Source organism: Marmota marmota, unplaced genomic scaffold (assembly GCF_001458135.2).
Source record: "Marmota marmota marmota unplaced genomic scaffold, marMar, whole genome shotgun sequence".
NCBI classification, from domain to species: Eukaryota; Metazoa; Chordata; class Mammalia; order Rodentia; family Sciuridae; genus Marmota; species Marmota marmota.
Window position 1 is genome coordinate 16,852,774 of NW_026000174.1, and position 12,067 is coordinate 16,864,840.

The 12,067-nt window shown below is 35.6% G+C and overlaps 1 protein-coding gene across 1 annotated transcript; it reads right to left on the reverse strand.

Moving 5' to 3' along the window:
* Window positions 1-7,980: 7,980 nt before the first annotated feature.
* On the reverse strand, window positions 7,981-8,940 carry LOC107160690 (olfactory receptor 51F1-like). Its single transcript, XM_015507334.1, has one exon. The coding sequence runs from the start codon at window positions 8,938-8,940 to the stop codon at window positions 7,981-7,983; it is 960 nt and encodes a 319-aa protein (XP_015362820.1).
* Window positions 8,941-12,067: the final 3,127 nt, after the last annotated feature.

Below are 12,067 nucleotides of genomic sequence, written 5' to 3' on the forward strand. Positions count from 1 at the left end.
ATCCAGATTACCTTTACATGTGATTTGCTTCCACATTACAATAAGATATAAACATACAAACAGAATAATGCAATATGTATGCTTTTGTGTCTGTCTCCTTTCACATTATGTATGTGAACTTTATCCCTGTTTCTTGTGGTTCATTTTAATTCTTAAAATTGTATTAATATACCCAGAATTGTTGATTCTTTTTTTTTCCTGGGCACTTCAGTTGTGTTCAGTGTTTGGTTATAAATTATTACACTGCTATGAACATTATACAAGTTTTAAGGAGCTTATATATAGGCATTTATTTTTGTTATATTCTTAGAATGAAATTGTTGAGTTTCTTGGGATGCTGCCAGACTTTTTTGAAAGAGTGTAGCAATTTACCTTTGGGTCAGCAGAATGTGAGAGTCCTTGACACAACTATCTTTACCAGTGTATATATTTTTTGGTACTGGGGATTGAACTCAGGGACACTTGATCACTGAGCCACATCCGCAGCTCTATTTTGTATTTTATTTAGAGACAGGGTCTCACTGAGTTGCTTAGCACTTCACTGTTGCTGAGGCTGTCTTTGAACTCCTGCCTAAGGCTCCCTACCCACTGGTATAATAGGAGTCACCACGGTGCCTGGCTACCAGTATTTTTTACTTATTTTAATTTTTATATTTTAGTTATATACAACACCAGGATACATGCTAACAAAATCATGAAAGTATGGAACACAACTCACTCCAATTCAGTCCCCAGTACATTCGTGCTCCCTCCACTCTACCGATTCTTCTTAAATTCATTTACAGTTAACTACTTTTTTAATTTTTTAAAATTAGTGTCCTGTGGATACAGCTGATGCCAGGATCCACCATGGCACATCCACACATGCATTTACAGAAAGTTGGTCAGGTTTATTTCATTGTTCTTCCCTTTTCCTGTCCCTTCTTCCTCTTCCTAAATCTCCTTTGAGTGCTCTACTGATCTTTGCTCTATTTTGAAGAAAGTCCCTCTCCCGTTTTTTTTTTTCTTCTCGTTTTATTTCATTATTATATCCCCAATCCCACTATAGAACCACCCTAGGTGCCCTTCAACAGACAAATAAATAAAGAAAATATGGTATACATACACAATGAAGTATTATTCAGTCATAAATTATGGATGAAACTAGAGACTCTCATGTTAAGTGAAATAAGCTAGTCCCCAAAAGTAAAAGATGGAATGTTTGCCAGTTAACCATTCCATGTCATCTGAGTTCAGTATCTTCCCTCATTTTCCTTACTAATGATGTACAACTTTTCATATGTTTAATGGCACTTCATAGTTTCTTACGAAGTTTCTCTTCTGGACATTTCCTTACTTTGCCATTGTCCTTTGTTGTTACTGATTTATGCAGTTACATTTATATACATGACACAAATATTGTCTTCAATTTTACTGTCTTGAAAGTTGATTTTGTCTGTTGTCTTGTCTGTTGATTAGCAGAATTTCCCATTATTTTCTGTTTTTCCTTTAGTTTTAGTGTCTTACATTTCCATTTAAGAGTCATTTGTTCCAACAGCTAAACTACATTGTCCTGTTATTTGTAGAAGTTTATTTATTAAAAAAATTACTTTCATTTGACATTGATTTTTGTTGATGGCTTTAGGTGAAGGTCAAATTAATCCTCAGTTTATAAATATATAATTAACTTGAAAATTTCATGGGGGAAATCATCATTTTTCCGAATGCCTCTATGGTTCAATGCTTATTATAAATATATTCCATAAATGCATGGTGTCTGCTTTGGACTCTGCCTCATTACTCAGTTTTTCTAATTGTGTGACCAAACCATATTGTTTTAAGTACTGCAGCTTTAGCATAGGTTCTGGTATCAAGCAGAGTGACACTTGAACTTCATTCTTCTGACTTCATCATGAATTTTAGAATCAACTCATTAACACTCATCCACCCACATCCACAGACATTTTTGAGGTTCTGGTGGAATTGCATTGAATCTATAAGCTGACTTTGGGAGATATTTCATACAACTCAGCACTGAATTGCCCGATGCATGGATGTGGTTTATCCCTCCACTTACCAAGTATTACTTTAGTTTCAGTGATATTTTACAGATTTCAGGGTGGAGGTATCTTACACTTCTATTAAATTTATTCTTTAATATTTAGTGCTTTTGATTAACATAATGTAAACCTTTAAATTTATTTTATTATTAAAAATATGAAAACTAATTTTTATGTTATTATATATCAGAGATCTTGCCAAATCTTTTATTGATTTAAAAGTTTTTAACAGCTTATTTTTGTTTTACATATTACTTATTATGTTCTCTGTAAACAACAATTTTTTTTTCCTTTCTAGTTTTCTGTTTGTCTATGTGTATTTTATCTTTTTCATTGCCATATTGCATTGACTTCATCCTCTGTAATGTCGAATTAAATTGGGGTAAAATGAGTTTACTCTGGCTGCTTTTGCCTTATAAACACATTAGAAAGTGGTAATTTTCTCAGTTTTTGAAGAGTTTATTTAGAGTTGGATCCTATAGATGAAATTGAAGCCAATTGTTCTTTTAGTTCCTTGTTCCCTTTCTTCTTCCCTTTCTATCTCCCTGTAAACCTCCTTCTTCCCTATTTCCTTCCTTCCTTTCTGTCTTGGATTGGCTTATAAGTATGGATATAAAGTATGAGATTATTGAAAACTTCTTATACTTTCATGGCTGTTTTGTTAGATATCATGTATTTCATACTAATTTTCAAAAACATCAGTCTCAAGGTATTTAAAATTATTTTCAAAATTACTTTGAAATATGTAATAATGTCATGTCTTCATGCCCAATGTTGATTTTATGTATATATTATATATATATGTGTGTGTGTTTTTTGATTATAATTTATTCCTTTTATATCTTAAACTTGTTAGTCTTTCAGATGAATTTGCATTTCTTTCATCAAATTATGGAGATACCTATCTTTAAAAAAAACCTTGTTTACAGAATTTCTCTTTTTTCCTAACACAGGTGTTTAAGGCCATAATCTTCTCTACAAGCACAGTTCTGGCTGTATGTCCACATATTTAATATGCTGTGGAAGAAAGGGGAAGGTGAGAAAATAAAGTCCTCATGACGAAAAATACACAGGAAGTGGTGAGACTTCATCTGTGCAAGGTGAAAATGGAAAAGGCATCATAAAACCTACCATGGGGTGATGAGATGCACGTTTGTATGTACATGGTTATTATGCCATTTCTACCTATATATTGTTTTCTATTTACCATGTTTTCTTAAAATACCATACTGCTTCTGGGGATATTAACAAAGGCAAAACTAATACTATTTTTAGCAAATTCAGAAATGCTATTGTGCTCCTAATGCCAGTTTATTACATGTTGCTATAAAATGAAAAATGTTCTATACTATTTAAAATAAAGCATCATATATCTTTCTTTCTGGGAAATATTTCATAATGTCTCAATTTTGTCTCTCCCTTTATTCATGTTTCTTATCGTTTGTCAGAAGAAATTTTTGTAAGGGGAGAAAAAGGAAGGCATTCAGAAACTGGATAGTGTAGTTCACCTGGAAGTGGCTACACTTTACTACAAAAACTTTCTTCTCCTTTCAGCTCTTAGAATCCTACTGAGGAGTTAAGTAACTGAGGTTCTATTAGAAACTTTATCATGCTATCTCAAGACCATGCATCAACTTATAGAATTTCTACACATACTTCTCATGAGTACAAGGTCTACACATATAAGTATGAGCATGTTATTGTATGATAATAAGGGACTCAAGGTTATTACAAGGTAGCCTGAACTAACACAGGGAACAACAGAAGAAAATACTATTTTTAATGATTGCCTCAAATTAGAAGAATGAATAGAGAATAGTTTTATCTGGAGGATAATTGTTGCTCATAAAGGAGTCCACTAATGCTTCCCATTCCAGTTGATCATTCTCTTTTTTTGAACTTCTGTACCTCAAAGGAGTTTAGCTAGTACAAAGACTCCTCCAAAATCTCACTTGTAACCTCTCTTCCCTCATCCCCATCATTCACAACACTTACTCTTGTATAATAATCACACACAATACAACCAGGGATAACTCACAACTCAGCATTTAATATCAACATTCCTACCATGATCTTGTGGACTTTGTTTGCTTTCCTGTGTTTGACTCCCATGGCTGTTGAAAATGTAGTGGGGTGGCCATGAGAGTGTGAGAGCATCGTTAGAAAAGGTACCACCATCTCAACCCCATTTCCTCTAATTTTCTCTATCTGTGCAGGTTATTCCTGCTGGTCCTTTATGGCTAAAACTTCCTTGACTTAGGATGAGGCAATATTATGTGTGTGAAAAAAATGTGTTGGAAACCAAGGGACTGAACTGATGAATGGAGGAGTGCTTCTGTATTTTTCTTCTAGGCTGACTGTGCAGATCTGGAGAACCTGCTTAGCAGTCTCTCAGGCACAAATATATTTGGAGTTTGGTTCTTCTGAAAAGTATGGATGCTCAATGAAGATGGGTGTGCTCTCACCAACTCACCATGTCATGTCTCAACAACACCATGTCTGAAGACCCAGTCTTCCTTCCACACATTTACCTAAACTGAATGTCTTCCACATCTGGATCTCAGATTCCTCTTCCTTGTGAATGCACAGCTCTCCTAGGGAACTGGATGCTCCTGTTAGAGGCAATTCTGGAGCCAAGCCTTTGAGAACTCAGGTGAGCTTTCCTTTTTTCTTTTTGAAAACTGATTTTTCTGTTGGAATCTACCTGATCCAATGACACACTCTATGGCTCTTTTCTTTTTTCACCCTACATAGACCCACACTTCTTGTCTATCAACAAAACAACAAAAGCAACAACAATACCCACCAAGCACCCACTTATTCATGTCCAGCATTTGTTCTTTTGTGCTTGTGATTTTGTTCAGTTTGAAGCTTAATTCTTCAGCATGTACACCCGTGATCTTAATTTACAAAGGAGGAAATGGAGGGATTATAATATTAAATAACTTGCTTAAAATAAAACTCTATGGAGTTTGATTCTGAGTCTGTTGACTCCAAATCCTGTGTTCTTTATGGATTGTCATGCTTCAGCTACATGTAGAAGATGGAGCTACGGCCACTGCCTAAGGACCTAAGGACATCTAATTTTTGCTGCTAGCATAATTAATAGACACACCACATACTAAAAAACTCTGGAAGAAAGCATGTGTTAGATGGATGCATACAGACAAAGGACCAGAGCTGTGTGATTTGAATATGTCTGTTTTGCTCTATTGTTATTTAGTATGTGAGTTCCTAGCAGACCTGCACATTTAGAAATTATGGGGCTGGATACTGTCTTTTTAATTTATTTTTAATCGGCACATTGTAGATACACATAAAGTGGGCTTCATTGTGATCATTTCACACATGCACCTGACATAGGTTGATTTCATTCTGCTGTTTCCTCTCCTTTTCTGTTCTTCCTCTCTCCCCCTTCTTCTACTCATCTGTTCTCCCTTCCATTTTCTTGAGACACTTGCCCTCCACTTTTAAAAATTCCTTATTTCTCTCTAGCTTCTTCACATAAGAGAAAACATTTGACCTTTGACTTTCTGCATCTGACTTATTTCACTCAGCATGGAGTCCTCCATTTTCACTCATTCACCGGTAAAAGACATAATTTCATTCTTATTAGTAGGTTGTTATAGTAGAGGACTGCTTAAGATTGCTGTGAAAGAGCTATTTGCATTTTATATTTAGACAAAATATCTAATTGAAGAATGATAGCTTCTAATTTGAAGTGTGAGGATGTTGAATATAAATAAGTAATGGTAGAGATTGCTGTGTCTCTGTGTGCACTCTGTCAAGTTTTAAATAAAAATGATTTCATGGATGTGTATATGTAGGTATGTATGCTTCTGAAGCCTCTTTCTCTTCCACATGTCATATTAGGTTGAATGAAGTACTCATGCTTTATTTCTCTCTGAAGATGCAATGCATCTGGGGTCTTTGCTACCATATTCTTAGTACATCTCCCTTGAAGATGCTAGTAGAAAATTACTAATTATATTCTGATTTTTTGACCTGGAATAAATCTATAAAAATTAGGTTAATATAGATTTTCTTAGTATACAAATTGACATTTTAGGGGAAGGCATCTTTTATTGAAGGTAAAAATATGCCTTTGTAAAGAAGAGAAATTCACACTTGATATGTTTCCTAGGTTCAATCAAGATTTATTGAGCCTACATTGTGTACTACTTACAGGTTTAAAATTGCACTCAATGTTGAGAAATATTTAAGAAGATTGCATATGTAGCAAAACAACTTGCCCTATAGAATATGTAATAATCCTACACAGCTATTTCAATAGGTGAATGTATAAATATTGAAAATTAAAATGTACAGCTATGCTTAAGAAACAATCAATGGTAAGGTAGTTATATTTGAGAGTTTGGGGGGATTATCAAAATGTTTGTTGGGTCCTCCTGCTTCACTTTGGAATTCAATATTTTTCACAATAGTTCATACATTGAAATGACCTCTCATTCTATCTTCTTTTTTCCAGAAGAAGGGATGCCATTAATTTTGGGTGGAAGATATAAGCAATGATTATCATATGGTACCAAACAAGGCCATGGTTCTCTTCCTTAAAATGGGGGCTATGTATGAGTGAAGACAAGGATGATAATCCCCAACGAGAACACAAATCAGCTTTTAGAATATCTCTCCCTCTACCTACCATCTCTGCTCCTACCACAAATGAACCATGCACTTTTTTCCATGTGCTGCTAGAGGATCTCTACTAATTTTGGTTCACTATTCTAGAATATCCATGCCCATTGTATGCTGATTCAGAGACCATACACCATGGTCATTATGATCACCATATTTAATAGTTACTGACATTCAAAAACAATTATGCTAAAGTATCAAAACAATGTAACTCATAAGGAGGTCTCCCTTCAGAACTTTGCATGGAAATTTCTCTTCTGGTTCTAATTGTAGTTGAACCGCCACCTTCCAGTCATAATATTATAGTGGGTGCAGAAGTCATGGATATATTTATTTACATTTATGTTTTCATTCATTTATATATTTAGTGGTACTAGAGATTGAGCCCAGGGCCTTGTGCATATTAGGCATATGCTGGGCCACTTCCCCCCAACCCCTTTTTATTTATTTTGAGACAAGGTCTTGCTAAGTAGCCCACACTGGTCTTGAACTTGCCGTCCACATGCCTCTGCCTTTCAAGTTGCTGGGATTTCAGTTGGGCACCACTTTACTTTGCTAAATCTACATTTTGAAAACTAAGACTCCAACATCTAGGTTGTTTTCTAGCTATTCTCAATCTTTGCATCTCAAAATTCAGCAACTATTTCTTGAACATCTACTATGTGCCTAGCCCTGATGAAACTAGGGAATGCATAAATAAATAAGGCACATCTTATGCCCTCTGGAAGCTTGGAATCTATCATAGAAAGCAACAGAGATGCAAATGCTGAAATTTTCAAGTGAGAATGATAATGAAGTTGATATGAGGTACACTGGAGATACAAGTGTGGGGTTGACAACATCTAAGCCTATGCAGTTTTGGTCACTCTTAGATTGCTACCAGCAGACCTAAAATGGATGGGTTTCTGGGATTAATTTTCTTTCTGATAAAGGGCTTCATAACTCAGAATTTAAGAGTTTTTCTTACTTAGCTGGGGTCAACCCTTAATGCCTTGGCGGAATACTTGAATTCTTGCTTTTATTGTTTCCATTCAAGCTTCTGCCAGGTATCTTATGTCCACTACAAAGCAGCTACATTACTTCTCTGAACATAGCCATTCTCTTCAATCATTACCTTTTAAATATTCTCCTGAAAGTGCTCTTGCCTAAATACAAAAAATATTTACTAAATGTTGTGTAAATGAAAACATGAAAAGTAATATTAAATAGGCAGTGCCCTCCTAGGGTTTCTTTCCTATAGTGTAAGTAAATTATATCAGGTTTTTCTCAAAAGTAATAATCCATTTTACTTTGTAGGGAGCAGACGAAATATAGCCTTGCGAATCTGTTTTGTTTTTACACTGTAGATAATAGGATTGAGCACAGGGGGCAGAAGCAAGCATATATTGGCCATCATTGAATGGACCATTTTGGGGGCTGACCCACCATAGCGATGTACCAAGGACAGGCTCATCAGGGGGATATAGAAAATAGCTACTGCTCCAATGTGGGAGACACAGGTGCTTAAAGCCTTCTGCTGTTCCTCAGGTGAGGCAATATTGAGGACAGAGCGAATTATCAAAATATAAGACAGAACAATGCATGGCATGTCTATCCCTGTGGACAGGATGAGAGCAAGCAATCCACAGATACTATTGGCTTGAGTGTCTGAACGTGCTAATTTAATCACATCTGGATGGTAGCAATAGGAGTGGGAAAGGGTATTTATTCTACAGAAAGAGAGAGGCTTAAGGAGCAATTGTAGTGGTAATATTAATATTATAGCACGTGTAATTACCAGGAAACTCATCTGAATGATCCTGGAATTATTGAGAACTGTAGTATATCTGAGAGGGTCACAGATGGCCACATAGCAGTCAAAAGCCATAGATACCAGCACCCCAGACTCCATGACAGAAAATCCATGAAGAAAAAACATCTGGACAATGCAGCTGTCCAGACTGACTTCAATTGCGTCAAACCAGAGGGTACCCAATGTAGTGGACATTGTGGAAAGAGTCAAGCCCAGATCTGTGGCTGACAGCATAGAGAGGAAATAGTACATGGGCTCATGAAGACTTTGCTGGGTGCTGATGACTAACAGGATCATGCTGTTCCCAGACAGGGCAATGGCATAAAGGCAACAGAAAGGAATGGAGATCCAGGCCTGGGCAGACTCTAGGCCATGAATACCAGTCAGTAAGAAGGTTGGAAATCTGGATGTCAAATTACTGAGGATGTCCATGTTGTCCTGGATTTGTAGCATTTCTCTTTACAAGGCTCACATCCTGTAGAAGTAATAAATTGCATTGTTATGTAGAAATATTTAGAATTATTTGCATTAAGAGAGTTATCCATAGTCATAGATAATGTCTCTGTCATTGAAAATACATTAAAATTATATTATAATTTCACATAGCTTTTATAAATAGGGACATTTAGGAAAGATATCAGGATTTTTATTTTTAAGTTTAATAAAATATGTTCACATAACTACACATTTTGATGATAATTATTGTTATATTTATAGCCTTTTAAGATCCTTCTGATTCTACAGATAGAGACAGTTAAGAAATATCAGTGCATTAAAATTTTAACATATTGCATTGTGTAATGAGTGAGAGAAATCCCCTAAAAAATGTCCATGGGTCTTAAATGGCCCTGTAGGTGTGAATATGCACAGATCTCTGGATTTTATAAGGAATATATAATATAGAAGTTATCCTTTAATTGTATGATTTCCATCCAACAGTGTGGGTGGACAACCTCAGATAGTAGACTCAAAAGAAATATAATGATGACAGAGCTTGGTGGCAGTTTTTGAAAATGATTGTATTCCTTAACGTTAGGAGAGAAAGGCAACTTATGAGAAACTTAAAAACCAAGGGAACAAGATGCTGAGACTGATTTTGAATAAACAACAATGTCAACTTGTTGAAGCAGTCAAGTCTGGAAAAATTTTGAAAAATCAAAAGCAGCTTAGAGCACATTAGCAACCATGGAAAAAACAGTTGAACTTAAAGGGTAAAAATAGACATCCTGACACAGTGTCTTGAGGAATGGGTGGAAAAGTAAGTAGTGGGGTTTTGATGCGTTTTACTTCTAGTAACTTGGCAGTGAGAGCAAGGAGAGAAATAGACCATGACTAATGAAGCCGGGAAGGATGGAGGGTTTTTGAAAGACTGGAAAAACTTAGTGATGTGCATACATTTACAAGGTAAGATTAAAGTTACAGTAGAGGGTGGCAGAATAAGAATATAGAATGAGAGGGATTAATTGACATGTGGGTCCTTGAGGAAAGTAGTAGGTGACTGAATGTACAGCATGATAGTAAAACACATTAAAAAGACGAGGATTAGAATTTCCATTTGAGTAGTTTGTAAATGTGTAATTTGGTGGAGAGTTATGCAAAACAATTATCATCTGAGATGTCTACCTTTTTCTCTCTGAATAAATACAGAGACATTTCCCGCTATCCATGAAGTGTGGAATGATAGATGCTGGCTTAAAATAGGGCAGAGATCTGTAATTTACAGACAAAGAATTGTTATAGAAACTTGATCAATTATAATTCTACAAATATTTTTAAAGGTATATATTTATATAACTAATATTTATCAAGATTTGAAATGAAATAATAGCAATTTTAGTTACTTATAATTCTAGTACTTTTAAATCAAGCTTTTCAAAATATAAACTTTATTTCATAAATCCTTTGTAATAAGTATACACATTATAATTTTTTAAGTGTCAGTTTTCAGTATTTTTGGTTAAATCTCTTATTCCCTGGGATTTAATTCTGATAAAAATCTTCCAAATTTTTAGTTATAAATCATTAGATAATGTTATATTATTGTGTGCCCTACTGGTTTTGAACTTTTCTGTAAGACTATTGGCATATTTGATAAGAAGCAATCAAAGCACAAAGTCAATACAATGAACATTTTTCTCTACCTTTTTTTTTTATCAGCTACATGTGCAAAGAGGAGCCTTCTCTGTCTTTGCTAGCAGATGGACTAAAACTCTGAAGCCATGGACTTTATACCCAGCTGGGATTGAACTGCGGGATCATCAGAAAGATGTGGATCTTCCTTGGGCCATGATCCAAGAAATGCTGAAATCCCTCTCCCCTATCTATAAACATAGCACAGTGCTGTGAAATCTCAGAAGGATTTTAGTTACTAATTCAAGTGAAGAGAGTCTCCAGGGACTTTTAAAATGCAAAGCAAAAGAAATAGTTCTCCATATGTATGTGTTCTCTGTCTGTAAATTCAACCAACCACAGGTGGAAAATATTTGGAAAAAAAATGACATCTTTTCTGAACAGATTTTTTTTTCTTGTCATTATTCCCTAAACACTATAGTATAATGACTATTTATGTAGCATGTTCATTGTAGTAGAGATTCTAAATAATCTAGAGACACTTTAAAATGTACAGTGGAATGTGCATAGGCTATATGCAAGTACAACACCATTTTATACAAGATATTAAAGCATCTGTGCCTTCTGTTGTGTGTGTGTGTGTTTGTGGGTGCGTGCATGTGTGTGTGTGTAGTAGAAGGGTCCTATAACATATTTCCCACTTACATTGAGTGATGAAAATAAATAGAAGGTATATTGAGTTCTTTATATTCTGGACATTAATCCTGCATCAGAAAACTAGCTAGCAAAGATTTTATAACATCCTGTAGGCTGTTTTCAGTCTTGTTTCCTTTACTGTCCAGAAGTTTTCAATTTAATGCCATCCCATTTATTAAGTTTTGGGGGGAGGGAGATGCTGCTGGGGATTGAACTCAGAGCCACTCAAACACTTAACCACATCCCCAATGCTATTTTGTATTTTATTTAGAGATAGGGTCTCACTGAGTTGCTAAGTGAGTACCTCATTTTTGCTGGGGCTGGCTTCGAACTCATGATCCTCCTGCCTCAGCCTACCCAGCTGCTGGGATTACAGGCATGTGCCACCATGCCCGGCTCCATTTATTAATTCTTGATGCTATTTCCTGAGCCTTTTGGAGTCCTATTGACGAAGTCGTTGCCTAAACCTGTAGGTTGGAGTGCTGACCCTGTTTTCTTTTAGGAGTCACAAAATTGTTGGTTTAATTACTAGACTTTGATCCATTTTGGAAAATTTAGATTTGTTCTCACCACTGGGAAATAGGAGTATGCTTGCTATTGTCTTTGGATTTTAAGTATGCCAGGAAGATAGGAAAACAAACTACTGTTGATTGGGATACTTATGGTGATAATGAAGAGAGAGAGGAAAAGTTGTATCCCAGTCCCCAGGAGTCCTAGGCCTACACAATCATATTGACCTGTAAAGAGGATAATATGTCCATTCTCAAAGCCATCTCTCTTCAGCAACCTACAAGCTTCCCCCCCCCCCCCAAAA